We start from the raw sequence: 15,831 nt of genomic DNA, 5'->3' as shown, positions 1-15,831 counted from the left end.
AAATGGGACCTAATCAAACTCCACAGCTTCTGCACAGCAAAAGAAACAATCATTAGAGTGAATCGGCAACCAACAGATTGGGAAAAAATTTTTGCAGTTTACCAACTTGTCTTTTTCTAAGGGTATACATTTCAGTCATCATCAGGGTCAGGTGTCTGAGGCAACTCCTAGGTCCTGCTCTGTGTGGGGAGAGAGAAGCTGAGAAGACACACTCTCCCAACCGCACCACCATACACACACCTGGGATCCTTTGGGAAAGGGCTGATTCCTGTGGCTTTTGTCGTTTGTTTTGTTATAAACAAACAAATACTTTTTGTTTTAACTGCTTTGTGTTATAACTGAACAGACTTTTCTTGTGACTAAGTTCATTGTGTTTGATGGTGTAATTAGGAGTAATTATTAAAACAATACAGTGAGGAAGGAAGGAAACTTTTTTATTTCCTTTCTCCCAGAACACAAATGGAATCCTGGCCATGCTGGATGAAGAGTGCCTGCGTCCTGGCACGGTCACGGACGAGACCTTCTTGGAAAAGCTGAACCAAGTGTGTGCCACCCACCAGCACTTTGAGAGCAGGATGAGCAAGTGCTCTCGGTTCCTCAACGACACGTCTCTGCCTCACAGCTGCTTCAGGATCCAGCATTATGCTGGAAAGGTATGGAGGAGCTGTGAGCACCCACTCAGGCCTGCGAGTTAATCCCTGCAAGGAGGCTGTGCCTCAGAGATGGGCGTCCTAAACCCCATTAACTCTTGAGGACAAATCGAGCTGCTAAAGTGGTAGAATCAATAAATGTTCAATAGAAATAGAATCTGGGCCATGTTGACTGAAATCTTACTAATGTAGAAAACCCAAAGCAAAGCTAGTGGACTTAATGAAGAGCCTAAATATATTTTTAAATCGTTTTTATTATTTTCTAACCGTAAGCTATCCTATTAAAAATATCTATCAACACTATTAAAGGAGATTCGCCAATACGAATTAGGAGTCAGTAAAGACCTAAGGCTTTAAAAAGACAAGCCATTCAGCAAAAATAATGAATTCTGAGATTTCGAAATGACATTAGGGAAAATATTTACCTTTTTTAAAAAAGCACTTATTTGTTTGGTTAATATTGGGGAACTAATTTTATGTCATCTAATATGTAAAGACAATGCTAAAAACAATCATAATTGGTTAATCTTTAGAATCCTGAAAGATCATTGATTAGAACTAATACTTCCTTTTTCATAAAATTGCAAACTTCAAAAGGAAAAAATTCTTGATTATATGTTTGTAAAAATTAAGTATATAGTATCTGAATTACCTTTAATTTCAAAATGTTAGAACTTGGTTCTTTATTTTTTTATTAGCTTATATTATTAAAAGATAGTTTCTGATCAGTTTTTCTGCTGCTTCAGGATATCTATGAAAATGTTGTTTCTATTTTGCCCTGTCTACTTTTAAACAGACTAGAATTAGCATATGAGAACTAAAAAATAAAAGTAAAACCTCAAAATATGTTCGAACTCCTAAAAAAATCCAAAATTCTTTGAAAATGTTATGATAACATTTTTGGAGTTTATTGTTGCAAATCCTGAATGGTAATAGAATTTATTTTGATCTCGTCTGTGATTTAGACAGATGGAATTTAAACTTGGAGGCGAACTCAGTATTGAGAATGTGACTAACAGGTCAGGGATTTTTTGATGGTGAACGAAGAGACTGCAGTGTAGTCTTGGAGTATTTTTAATAGTTTGACATTATAACATGCCACGTGCCCGTCATTGAGTTACATGTGCTCTCATAGGTGCTGTATCAGGTGGAAGGATTTGTTGACAAAAACAATGACCTTCTCTATCGAGACCTGTCGCAAGCCATGTGGAAGGCCAGCCACACCCTCATCAAGTCTTTGTTCCCCGAAGGGAATCCCGCCAAGATCAACCTGAAAAGGCCTCCTACAGCAGGCTCACAGTTCAAGGCATCCGTGGCCACTCTGATGAAAAACCTACAGACCAAGAACCCAAACTATATTAGGTATTCTTGGCACGTAAAACTTTCACAGTTCAAATGTGAGAGTACCCCGAAGGAATATCATTTTTCCCTTTGCTTCGATCTGAGTGTAGCCCAAGCAGAGGGCAACTAAAGTACCTACAGATTGCATAATACCACATCTGGGATTGGCTTAAAAAATGCTCCACTATTCTTTCCCCTAAAATAAGAAAGTAAAAAAGTAAAGTGTGGTGGAGAAGATAATAGAAACTTAATGAAGCGCAGTGGTTGACACCTAGGGGTTTTCAACTTTCTGTATGTTGCTGTTATATTTTTAATGACAAGAAACAAAATGTAAGTGTTTTTTCTGGTCAGTGTTTTGCAGAAAACTCTTCTTGGCTTCATTTGAGATTCTTGTTATATTATCTTAGCACAGCATTGAAGCAAGTGGCTTTAGTTACAGCTCTAGCACTTCATGCATTTTTTTCTTCCCTGTGAAAGGTGTAGGCCTGGAGAAGGATTCCTAAAGCAATCTGAATTTTTTCAAGGCAGTAGAAAGAACTTCTTTTTTTTTTTTTTTGAGACTGAGTCTCACTCTGTTGCCCAGACTGGAGTGCAATGGTGCAATCTGCAACCTCCGTCTCTCGGGTTCAAGCAATTCTCCCGCCTCAGCCTCCTGAGTAGCTGGGATTACAGGCGTGCACCACCATGCCCAGCTACTTTTTGTATTTTCAGTAGAGATGGGGTTTCACCATGTTGGTTAGGCTCAGTCTTAAACTCCTGACCTAGTGATCCACCCGCCTCAGCCTCCCAAAGTGCTGGAATTACAGGCATGAGCCACCATGCCTGGCCAGAAAGAACTTCTTAAAAAGGGCCAGGCACGGTAGCTCATGCCTGTAATCCCAACTCTTTGGGAGGCCAAGGAGGATGAAATCACCTCAGGTCAAGAATTCAAGAATAGCCTGACTACATCTGGCAAAATCCCATTTCTACTAAAAGTACAAAAATTAGCTGGGCCTATAATCCCAGCTACGTGGGAGGCTGAGGCAGGAGAGTTGCCTGGACCCAGAAGGCAGAGGTTGCAGTGAGCCGAGGTCACACCACTGCACTCCAGCCTGGGCAGCAAAGCAAGACTTCTTCTCAAAAAAAAAAAAAAAAGGCTTCTGGGAGTTTCTCTTTTTCTGCTTTTAGGGCATCTTAGACATAACTATCTCTAGATTTAGTAAAGACCGACTAGCATTGTAGTTTACTATGTGTGTATTTGTTGAACTACATAACAAAAGGTACGTGTCTGGTGGGTCAGATTTCATGGAGCATACCCATACCCACAAATACCTTCTATGCTTGTCTTTGAAAATCAGTTATCAGGAAACTAAAGTGAAGAACATTTTTGTGTTTAGTTTGTGTGCCTGATATTTATATTTGCAGAAATGTAAGTAAACAAAACCCTCTGGTTTGATTGCAGTCAGATTAGAACATATATTAGAGAGGATCCTAGTTTCAAAAAAGAAAAAAAACCCAGGAAACTTTCTGTGATGAGTTACTTTTGTTATTCTCAATTGAATGATTTTTTTTTTTTTTTTTGCATCTTGACTATATTGCCTTGAGTTATCATTTATGTGAATTGATATGCACAGATCTGAAGTGAACAGTTCAATTATATTTTTTTTAACCATTATATATACTTTAGTAACCACCACACAGGTTAAGATGTGAAACATTTTCATTCCCCTCCCTTTTTTATTTTTACAGCTTTTTCTCACTCTGTTGCCCAGGCTGTAGTGCAGTGGCACGATCTTGGCTCACTGCAACCTCCACCTCCCAGGTTCAAGCAATTCCCCTGCCACAGACTCCCAAGTAGCTGGGATTATAGGCATGCACCACCATACCCAGCTAATTCTTTTGTATTTTCAGTAGAGACGGGGTTTCACCATATTGGCCAGGCTGGTCTTGAATTCCTGACCTTGTGATCTGCCTGCCTCTGCCTCCCAAAGTGCTGGGCTTACAGGCAGGAGCCACTGTGCCTGGCCTATTTTTACAGCTTTCCTCAGAAATCTTAATAAACGTCAAGGTTGTGAATATATTATCACATATTTTCTTCTAGAAGTTTTGTAGTTTCAGATTTTATATTTAGATCCATTTTCCCCCCATGTAGATATCCTGTTGCACTAAAACCACATTGAAAAGAAAACAATCTCCTTTTCTCATTGATTTGCTTTGGTTCCTTTATTGATAATCAGTTGACTGTATATGTAGGGACTGAATTTACTAGGCTGTTCCATTTATCTGTTTGTCCATCTTTAAGCCAAAAAGTAGACATTATTTTTATAAATGGTAAAAGAGAAAGCATAGTAGCATCAATGCCAAACTAGCTAAGATGTAGTTGTCCACTTAAGTGTGTAATTTCACAGTTGTAGTTAGGCAGCCATAACTGTGAATGTTTAAGTATTAGGACACAGGGATTGCGGCAGTATGATTAAAGCTAATAATGATTTAAGCAAGATTGACGTTTATTTCTTAAGTAACTTCTAAGTATGAGGACTCCAGAGCTGACAGGGCAGTTCTTTCTATTTTGTGGCTCTGCCATTTCCTGGGTGTGTTCCTTGTCTGCATGGCCAAAGATGGCTGTCAACTTTTGCAGCCAGTAGTAGTCTGGAAGAGACCAAGGGGAGAGCCCATCCCCCCACTGACTAGAAGGGGCAGACATTACTTACTACTTCTCCTCTGATCCTATTGGCCAGAAGTTGCTCACCTGGACACACCTATTTGCAAAGGAGGCTGGGAAATAAAGTTTTTCCCTGGGCAGCAAAGCACCCTGTTAAGAAAGGAGCACAGATATAGGGAGGCAACAGTGTTTTTTATCTTTTTATCAAGGTATAATACACGTACAGTAAAGTGCATGGATCTTAACTGTACAGCTTCCTGAAGTTTTACAGATGTACGTACTTGTGTTACCCCATCCAGACCAAGTGATAAAATATTCTCATCAGCCCACAGGGTTCCCTTGTGTCTCTTGTATTGATCTCTCACTACTACCTCTCCCCAGAGGTAGCAGCAGCACTGATTTTTAACCATGGATTAGTTTTGCTTGAACTTGATATAAATGGAATCATAACTACAGCATGTACTCTTGTGTTGGACTTCTTTCACTCAATGAAATGTCAGCGATACTCATCCACGTCGTTGCATTTATTAGTTCTTTTTAAAATTACTGTGCCTGCAGTGTTGTATTTATTTTTAGGTTGTTGTAAAATGATTTGAAATAATTTCAAAAGTAATGATTAGGTTTCTTAAGAATAACAAGTAATTGTTTTGCTATGAAACAGTTATATATAATACTTTGTAAAAACATAGAAAATTTTATCCATTGAAGGCAGTTTATAACCTAAAATCTTTATAATCTTTAAGGTGTATCAAACCGAATGATAAAAAAGCAGCACACATCTTCAACGAGGCGCTTGTGTGTCATCAGATCAGGTATCTGGGTCTTTTGGAGAACGTCCGAGTGCGGAGGGCAGGCTATGCCTTCAGGCAGGCCTATGAGCCTTGCCTGGAAAGATACAAAATGCTTTGTAAACAGACATGGCCACATTGGAAAGGACCAGCCAGGTAAGAAATTTAGTGACCATATTTAATAGTGAATATTTTAAGTATTCAAATAATAGTTTTTTTTCACATGCTGTTAGGTAAAAGAGAATTCTCTAAAAAACTGAGTATAGCCTCTGTTTTGGACCTTCTTCCGTTAGGATACCATTTTGTGCTAAGGTCAAAACAGGACTTACCAAATACACATTTGAGACTTGTATGTCAATAATATTAATTTTTAGAATATGCCCAAGGTAGGTTCATTGGATGTGATTTGTAACTGATACGTTTATATTTGTGTAGAATCATAGAAGAGTAGAATTAGAGTCAGGTTGGATTACCACTTGTCATTTTTCCCATGAGGCCCCAGAGAGAATCAGTGGGTGGGTGAAGGTCCCTCTGCGTAGATCTGTCCCAGTTGATAAATAGATGATAGGAGCAGGTAGGATTCACAGTGTCAGCATTATTGCTGGGAAAGCTGGATTAGAGAATGTAGCTTGGACCTGGGGCCATACAGCTTTCAACTGGTCTGCCTTGAATTGCATTTACTCATCCAGTCCCAGACAGAGTGCTGGACGCCGCAGGCCCAGTGGTGTATCCCCACGTCCTGCGAGCGCTTCACAGGCAGAGAGAACTGTGTACTGATGGGCGGCTGCTGCAGGAGGGAAATCAAGCCTTGCTTGTGTAGTGGCCTTCCTTCTGCTCTCACCCATCAGAGAGGCTGCTCCTTTGCAGGCTGGAGAAGTTTGCCCCTAATACTGCGGGAGGGCTGACATGCCTGTTTTCATGGGCCTAGGCAGGAAATGGACGATTTTTATTTAACTTTACTGATATTGCCTACACATTCTCAGTGTACCTGGCCTTTCACAGGAACATCAACACTCTTAGGACACTTACTTTGTGTTATAAGAAGATCTAGAAACTCTAGATATATGGTGTGATTTCTGATGCCTTATTTAATACCCTAATTTAATGTAGGATTTGGGTACCGTTTCAGTTCCCATTGCTAATCTCCAGGGTATTATAGTAAACAGTACCATAATACAGAACATGTATTCGCTCCTTGCCTGGCATCTAGTCCACAGGTGGTTGGAGTGAGGTTTAGTTCTAAAGAATGATGTTGAAACCCAGGTCCAGGACGGAGAGGTCAGAGCCAAGTCCAGTTCCTGCTCCTTCTTGGTGAGGCCCACGTTCTTAGCGTCCGGTTGGTCTGGGACTGTGTCTTGGGCTCTGCTCCCATTCTCAGGGGCAGAAACAATCAGGAATCAACTGAGTAAGTTCAAAATAGATCTGAGTTTCTTGCACACCCTTCTGACCCACGTTGGTACATCATTAGAGGTATATTTGATACAAGTATTGCCTCTAAAAATGAAATTAAGAATTGGCTTTAATACCACATGTCCTAGAATACATAGTTCTGAACCTAGATTTACTTCTTCAATGTTTACTGGATTTGGTTTAATTTGTGGACAATTCTTTGATGGATGATAACTGAAAGAGCAATTACACTCGGAAATGAGGCTGTGTTTTATACCACTGAGAACCTGATCTCATGATATCTCATGATATAAGATAAAATATTTTATAACTCAGAAAACTCATTGTTTTTGTTTTTATTTTTTTAGGTCTGGTGTGGAGGTCCTATTTAATGAATTAGAGATTCCTGTGGAAGAATACTCCTTTGGTAGATCAAAGATATTCATCCGAAACCCAAGAACAGTATGTAACCAAAATCTTTACACTCTCAACTTAAGCTGGAATCATATAGGAAAGTTCTTAAAAAATGTGTAACTTTATAACATTACATAAGATGCTACTATGAATGCCACAAAACACTTGTGTGTTTATATACCAATAACCAAGAGGCAAGTACCTATGAGGGCTAGTGGAACAATGCGTATTTTTTATGAACCATCAAAGTCTTTGATCTGACAGATTGTACAACACTTAAGAAATCACAAAGACACTGTTACTACAACAGTACAACCTCATCATTCATAGCAACTGCAGGTAAATGTAGTCTGTGTTTGTAATCCCTGAATTATACGCTAATTTAAAAAACTACAGCCTCTACTGTTTAGAGGTTACAGGAAAGCACTAAAATGAAAAAATTTTCTAAGGAAAAAAAAAATGCTTTTAGCATTCTACCTCATAGAACCCCAAGGAAATATTTTTCTCAGTGAACAGATGAGTGTGAAGTGTAATGAGTAGAGCAGGTGATTGGTAATTTGGAAATGTTGAGATTTTGGAAAATACTTAATGCATTTAAGAGAGAATTTTCTAGCATCTGCCTTCCATGAGTAATTTGCATCCTCATAGGCAGTGTGAAGGTAAACTTAAGCTCAATTCAGTCCCTCTCTGATTTGTCATAAATTCTGAATCACTGGAATAAAAATTTTAAGTCTTTCATGAATTCATCAAAATAATTTTCTCATGGACAACGTTATCCATATCATATATAATTAAGTAGTTATTCAGTTCTTTTTTTCAATGTGATTGACCCCAACATCATGGTATTTTGTCTCTTGAAAATTCCTTTCCTGTATGCTGTGAGGTTTCAGAGGATTTTTGATAAAGTCCATCTGTCGCTTCTTACTAGTTATTCAAATTAGAAGACCTGAGGAAGCAACGCCTGGAGGACTTGGCCACTCTCATTCAGAAGATTTACCGGGGGTGGAAATGCCGCACACACTTCCTGCTAATGAAGAAAAGCCAAATCGTGATTGCTGCCTGGTTCAGGAGATACGCGGTAAGAGTCTCAGTCATTTAAAATCAGTAATAACAATGCTAATTTGCCAGCATTTGTTATGTACTTACCATGTATGTTATTTTTACATATTTAATTCTCCCAACAACCTCATGCTCTTAATGGTTCTTTTTTTTTAAAAGATGAGAAAACTGAGACACTAAACTGTTATATAATTTGCCCACAGGCAGAGCTGGGGTTTGAATCCAAGACAGTATTAGAGCTCACGTTCAGTGGACTACACTGCCTTTCACTGATCCAGCTGTATTTGGTTGGAAATACATTTTTAATTTGGTCATCAGATTGGAAGAGACAATGTCATTTACGCTTTTGATTTGGTTGGGCCAGTTTTTCAGCATAATTGGCTATTCTTTATTGTAGCAGCTTTGAAAGTGGCTTTAATTCCAGAAAACTAATGCCATGTTTTTGTAGATTTCTGGTTTTGGTTAAAGGATTGCATTCTCTTTTGTCCTTAGGTGTCTGGCTCTATCAATTATAGGGAGAGATTCAATCATAAATTATGTTTACCTAATTAATATGAAGTTTATTTTTGGCATTTCCTTCCTCACTTGATTGTAGAGGTTTTGTTGAAGGCATACCACAGGTTTGAGAGAAGCTTGAAGGTTTTCCTCGAGGCTAATTGGAACTTGGGCTGTGTCCTCACAAAATGAATTAAATTTGCACTCACATCTCCTTTATTATATTCGTCCTCTTTTTCAGCCATAAAGAGGCTTTGCTATAGGGCTGTATATAATCAAGACATAATTACACTGACCTATTCTTGCATAATACATTTTAATTTATTATTTCCAAGTTTTAGAAATTAATGAGGTACTTAAGTGATTAAGCTAAAGAAAATCAGCTTGAGAGTATCTTTACAACGGCTCATGCTAGTTAAGATTATAACCAGCAGTATAAGTCTTTTCTTTTCTTTTCTTTTCTTTTTTTTGAGACAGAGTCTTGCTCTGTCACCCAGGCTGGAGTGCAGAGGCGTGATCTCGGCTCATTGCTACCTCTACCTCCCAGGTTCCAGGAATTCCCTGCCTCAGCCTCCTCAATAGGTGGGATTACAGGCACTGACCATCTGGCTAATTTTTGTATTTTTCGTAGAGACAGGGTTTCAGCATCTTGCCCAGGCTGTTCTTAAACTCCTGACCTCATGTTCCACCCACCATGGCCTCCCAAAGTGCTGGAATTATAGACGTGAGCCATTGTGCCCAGCCAGTATAAGTCTTAAAATATGAATCTACCCAGCTATATGAATGCTAGAGTCATTCGCATGCATTCTGCAAAGGCACTTTGGACTGTTGGCACCAAGCCTCGTGGCCGTGGAGTCTCCTTTGTACACCTAGTAGCACTCCTTAACTCTGCTGCAGATTCATAATGCTCTGTTTTCTGTTTGCCTGAAAAAGGACCAACAAGTAAACAATCCTCAAGGAGCCCTTTTTATAATTTCTTATTTTGAAGTCATTAAGAAAATCCAAGTTTACAGGTGTGCTGACTTCATCTGTCTTGAATTCTGCAAATGTTTTTGAAACATGTTAACAAGGTGGACAAAACAACCTAATTCCTGACTTCCTAAAGTTTTTATCTAGTGAAAGACAATATGCATTTAAGCAAACAAATAATCAGAACAATAATAGACGGTTGCAAGTGCTAGGAAGGAAATAGAGAACTGAAATAAAGAATAATGGGGAGGCGGGACGTGACCTAAGATAGAGTGGCTAAGGAGAAACTTCTGGGCGGGGCCGTTTGATCAGAAGGATGAGAAAGAACAGGCAATGTAAAGAACTAGGAAGAGCAAGTACTGCTCTCCTAGTTCTCTCCCAATATAAAGCTTTTATGTCAGCAGATTTTAAAAAGTCACTATGTATCATTAGTTCATGATGTCAGGAGTTATGAGCAATATTAGTTTGTCGAATAAAAGCCCCAATTTTAGAGAATGCATTAACTTTGCTCTAGTATTATATCTCTCAAAATTTGAACTAAATACCTCAAGTGGTTCACTACATGTTACTCAAGCCAGCGATTAAATTCATTATTTTCCCTCAACCAGATAACTCAAAGATTTCTTTAAAAGATGCTCCTTTTGGCCGGGCACGGTAGCTCACACCTGTAATCCCAGCACTTTGGGAGGATGAGGCCAGCAGATCATGAGGTCAAGAGATCGAGACCATCCTGGCTGACATGGTGAAACCACATTTCTACTAAAAAATACAAAAATTAGCTGGGCATGGTGGTGCATGCCTGTAGTCCCAGCTACTTGGAAAGCTGAGGCAGGAGAATCACTTGAACCTGGGAGGTGGAGGTTGCAGTGAGCTGAGCTGAGATCATGCCACTGCACTCCAGCCTGGCGACAGAGCAAGACTCCATCTCAAAAAAAGATGCTCCTTTTTAGTTGCTGGTTACTTTTAAGTTATTCCACATTTTGTGATATTTCATGTTTCCTGGAGATTAATTTTCAAGTGAGATGTAGTTATTTTCAAGACATTTAGGAATTAAAAATGAAAACACAGAGGTACCAAATGGATGTCAGAGTGATGGTCAGATATCGTAGCCATAGCTTGTTCGTACATCTGTGGACTATTACTCTGGGAGGAATCCTAGAGATTTCCCAGCTCCTTATTTAACAGCTGAGGAAACTGAGGCCCAGAGGTGAGTGGCTTGCCTGAGGTCCCAAGGTCCTCTTGGATTTTCTCCCTGGCATCCTTTTTTATTCTACTGCCCATCTATTGATAACATCACCCATTACCTCTGATCTTCCAAGACGTAGCCTAGAATCCTGAGAAGACATCTCTCCCACCTCAGGGAATGGGGGCTGAGCCGTCTAGCACTTCTAACTTGAAGGATTCACAGCGTGACTTTTGTCCTTTGAAATGCTGTGAATTTTCATCAGAGATGCCCATGTTTCAGTGTATATTCCAAAGTAAATACAATAAGAGCTCATTTTTCTTTTCTTTTCTTTTTTTTTTTTCTTCTTTTTTTGAGACAGAGTCTTGCTCTGTCACCAGGCTGGAGTACAGTGGCACGATCTTGGCTCACTGCAACCTCCGCCTCGTAGGTTCAAGCGATTCTCCTGCCTCAGCCTCCCAAGTAGCTGGGACTACAGGCACATGCCACCACGCCCAGCTGAGTTTTGTATTTTTAGTAGAGACAGGGTTTCACCGTGTTGTCCAGATTGGTCTCAATCTTCTGATCCCGTGATCCGCCCACTTTGGCCTCCCAAAGTGCTGGGATTACAGGCGTAAGCCACGGCGCCTGGCTCAAGAGCTCACTTTTCTAGGGAGTATTCCAGCAGCCTCCACTCAGAGGCATCAGCCCTAGAAATAAGAAAGGCCTCTGGGCATTGAGCATGTTGAGCCAGAGCTGGGAGCCTCACTGGGTCATCTTTGACCTTCCCTGTCTGGAAGTAACCTCTGCCATCTCTGAGCCTGCCTCTTGTGCTCTCTGTGCTATATCCCTCCCAGGGTACTGTTGATCCTTTATACTGTTGACCTGTGTCCACTTCAAGTCCTTAAGGGCAGGGATAGAGTCAGATGCACATTTATATTCTCATGGTCCAATTAAAAGGCTTTATGCATAGTAGAGGCTCAATATATAAATATTTAGTTGATTGATAACAGTTTACTTAAATTTTTAGCAGACTTTCCAGTTTGAGGCAGAGTAAAAGTAGTAAACCTAAAAGAAACTAGGGAGGTTTAGAGGTGGGTCGAATAAGTAGCATGGTGAGAAATGACACCAAGAAGAGAAAACACTTAAAAGCAGATGCAGAACTCAGTGGATTTCATTCAGTCTGCCATGTGTGGAACCCTGTATTATAACTGCATGAGACAAAGAAAATACTGATAATAATGGTGGGTCCTGAGTCATTTAGGAATTATTTTATTTAGCATCCTTAAAGCATACTTTGGATTAACTGTAATATTACTGGATTGTTTGATGTTTTGGTTTCTTTATGTATTGGTTTCCAGAAGGAGTATGGATAATTAAGAGTCAGACAAAGTGAGTAAATACCCTTTCTCAATCCTTGTATACACTACAGATAGGTAACTACAACTGCTAATATCTTCCCCTTTTATCTACAGCAACAAAAGAGGTACCAGCAGACAAAGAGTTCCGCCTTGGTAATTCAGTCTTATATCCGGGGTTGGAAGGTGAGTTTAAACGAAGTATAATTTATTTATTTGGGGTTTTCTGGTTTTTCACAAAGGATAATGTCTTTAGGCTTACCCTGCAGGGGAGGGCTCCTCTGTCTCCTGCCTTGCCTGTAAACAGTCAGAAGGAAAGAATAAATATTATGGGCCATGTCTGGTGACCATGTCTTGGCCACTTCCTTCTAACCAGCTTTCTTTTTAAGAGCTTTGTTTTCTAAGCAGGAAGTCCTTGAAATAATACCGTACATGATGTCAATATCCCTTTGCCTCATGTTTTCGAGAAAAGCTGTAGTACAGAAGGCTGTCTCACAGCCATTGCTTCATACTCAGAACCCCTAGCCCAATGACTTCCATAACTCTCTAGGAACCATCTTGCGGGCTACCCATCATGACTGAAAGATCCTGAGATCTGGCCAGGAATAGTGGTAGGGGCTTGGGAAGCCATCACAGTGGACAGCCTGGGTCTCGGTCTTTCCTGCCAAGACTTGGTTCAAGGGTCAATGAACTACAGGCCAGAGGCCAAATCTAGCCTGCTGCCTGTTCTCATACAACCTGCAAGCTAAAAATGGTTTTTATATTTTTAAACATTTTTTTTTTTTTTTTTTTTTTTTTTTAAAGTAGAAGAAGCTGATTTCATGACATATGAAAATTATATGGAATACAAATTTCAGTGTATGTAAATAAAGTTTTATTGGAACATAGCTACATTCATTTATTTCACAGATTGTCTGGCTGCTCTAGTACTACAGTGGTAGAGTCAAGTAGTAGTGATAAACTGTGTAACCTGCAGAGCCAAAGGCAGTTACCATCTGGCACTTTAGAGAAAAAGATTACTGATCCCTGATCTAGATCAACAATAACTTCAGAACCTGTTCTGACCACTGTCCTGTGAGGAGATTTCATGGTATAGCCTGGATCCAGAGGGATAGTGCCCAGGCCTGGAGCCCTTTCAGAGGGTAGAGCCTGGCCCCGAGTCCCACAGCATTGACTGAACTTGCCCAAGCCCTCAGCAACCTAAGGGCTTAGGAGTTGTCCTACAGCAAATGCCAAAACACAAACCTGAACATGGAGAATGAGTGAAACTGATGCCTGCTGGTTCTTCCTTGACCTCATGGCTGGGCCCTGTGGCCCAGTTTGCATGTTAGAGACCTTAGAGGAAGGACCCGAAGTCCGCCTCCAAACCACATGTCCTCCTGGCCCCCATAAAATCAGTTTTCAGCAACTAATGGAAAGAAGCCACTGGTTTGGGATCAGTGAGATCATTTTGGTTTTGCAATTTGAAAAATCTCTTCAATAAAAAGGACAGCTACAGTTACATTCCAGGCAATAATAATGAAGGAGTTGCAGTAGCCTTTAGAGAATCATTGGAATCCTCTGGCCACCTTCTGAGAACTGTTTCATCCCACAGATATGTACCAGCTTGTGATGCTGTAGTCAGATTTTTCCCATTGCATATCAGGGTATGGGAGGCTGCTGTCCCAATCAAGTGGAAGCTACACTGTCATGCTTAATGATGTCTTCATTGTCCTCCTTCTCATAGTCAGTTTTGGGATAGTCACCTTCACCTTTTCTTTAACCTGTTGATTTTTCACAACAGCATGGGTGTTAGGACGATCATCTCGTTAGGCGAGTTTTTCAAGTCACTATCAATTTTTTTTGAATGTTCTCTGTTTTGGGTGATTCTGTCCCTTAGGCTCGAAAAATTCTGCGGGAACTGAAGCATCAAAAGCGCTGTAAGGAAGCAGTCACAACCATTGCTGCATATTGGCATGGGACCCAGGTAGGCCAGAGACCCCAAGGAAGGCGGTGGGTCAGCAGTAACATCCTGTAGAACCGTGAACCCTCGGCTTCAGGGGCAGAAAATGTTTCACTGGCTTGAGCTACTGAGCACGTGTTTGCCTCTTGCTCTTTCCAACATTTTGGTGTGGGGTGGTGGCACATGCTTTTGCGTTTACCATTTGGTGGTAACTAGTGTCTCTCTTTTTCTTTCTTCATTGAAAACCAGCGGTAACCTTTCTGCCTTAAACTTTTCTGTAACTCCTTTTCAAATGCATCACAGGCGCGAAGGGAACTGAGACGGCTGAAGGAGGAGGCTAGGAATAAACATGCTATTGCAGTTATTTGGGCTTACTGGCTTGGATCCAAGGTACTTGATGCACACATCCCAACACTCCATCCTGGAATTCTGCAATAATCAGTCCTTATCTCTAGCCTATTAGGAGACGAATGACTACAGTTAATAGTGGCTCACACTGGTGCATGCCCTAGCAGCCAGATTTAACACACCTGGAAACATTAGTTCAGTAGTGCGCTTAGGAAGCTTAGGCATGCATAGCCCAAAACTAATTGCTTACTAAAAAGGCACGAGTATAATTGCTCATTAAAAAAAAAAAAAAAAAAAGAAGCTCTTAAATAACATGCCTGTTTAGGGTTGGTTTTTTTTCCCCCCACTGATGGATGCTAGCAGTGTTTTAGAGGTTTTCTGGAGGGGTTGTGCATGTTGGGAATGTTCAAGCTTGGACTTCAGTCTTCTGCAACATGTTGACAATGGAAATGCCTCTAACATATGCTTTAAAAATTAATTTATGAATGAAATTTTTTTTTAGTTTCACTGTGGCAGCTATTGATTATTATACGAAATATATTACATGTGCAAAAAATTATCATCTGTGATTTAACAGAAACCACGTTCATGCAAAGCTAGCTGTAATTGCCACTGAAGAATCCCAGGAATTTCAGCATCAGCTGTTTGTTTTCAGAAACAAAGGCCTCCTGAAATGCTCTCACTAATCCCCAGGCATAGTCGTGGGCTCTGTGAACATTTCACATACCCCAAGGGACGAGATTTTTAGATGTTTTTGTTACTTAGAAAATCAAAGGTCATCTTTGCTAAAAATGTGTATTCCAGTTAGAAACACAAACATCAACAGCGTCTTATGTTTTGAAGTCCACCTTGTCAATATTGTAAGCCTATCTTGTCAGAAAAATGAGAAAAGTCAACATCTGCCTGCATAAAGAGCTTAATTTGCAAAAAAGGGATCGAGGTTGTTCATTTGTGCTTTTCCTGAAAATCTGTGAAGAACAAACTTGCTCCTCTAGTCAACTGAGGGAAATGTAGCAGAAGCAAAAGGACTCCTAGATGGGTCTTGCTAGGATTTCTCCATCCAGTGAGTTCATTTCCCAGTCTCAATACTGTAATATCTTGAACAATTAGTGCCTGTTTATATCTTTTAGAATAACATGCCTAAGATTTTTTTTTTCCTTAAGAGTAATTTTTAAGGCCGGGCGCGGTGGCTTAAGCCTGTAATCCCAGCACTTTGGGAGGCCGAGGCGGGTGGATCACGAGGTCAAGAGATCGAGACCATCCTGGTCAACATGG

The 15,831-nt window shown here is 40.2% G+C and overlaps 1 protein-coding gene across 12 annotated transcripts in view; it reads left to right on the top strand.

Annotated features, from left to right (window-relative positions):
• The window catches only part of MYO1B (myosin IB), a 186,894-nt gene that overhangs the window by 146,978 nt on the left and 24,085 nt on the right, over positions 1-15,831 (top strand). For 8 of the 12 annotated variants that reach the window (XM_017500671.2, XM_017500669.2, XM_037728538.1 and 5 more), the window contains 8 exons: positions 453-653; positions 1,786-2,012; positions 5,376-5,576; positions 7,178-7,271; positions 8,152-8,301; positions 12,384-12,452; positions 14,146-14,232; positions 14,512-14,598. In XM_017500671.2, the coding sequence (XP_017356160.1) occupies positions 453-653; positions 1,786-2,012; positions 5,376-5,576; positions 7,178-7,271; positions 8,152-8,301; positions 12,384-12,452; positions 14,146-14,232; positions 14,512-14,598 (1,116 nt within the window). The remainder of the gene's footprint in view (positions 1-452; positions 654-1,785; positions 2,013-5,375; positions 5,577-7,177; positions 7,272-8,151; positions 8,302-12,383; positions 12,453-14,145; positions 14,233-14,511; positions 14,599-15,831) is intronic. The other 4 variants (XM_037728546.1, XM_037728545.1, XM_037728542.1 and 1 more) reach the window with 1 other exon arrangement.

The sequence above is a fragment of the Cebus imitator genome, unplaced genomic scaffold, assembly GCF_001604975.1.
Source record: "Cebus imitator isolate Cc_AM_T3 unplaced genomic scaffold, Cebus_imitator-1.0 Scaffold268, whole genome shotgun sequence".
Lineage (NCBI taxonomy): Eukaryota > Metazoa > Chordata > Mammalia > Primates > Cebidae > Cebus > Cebus imitator.
This window is presented reverse-complemented; position numbering and strand designations above follow the sequence as displayed.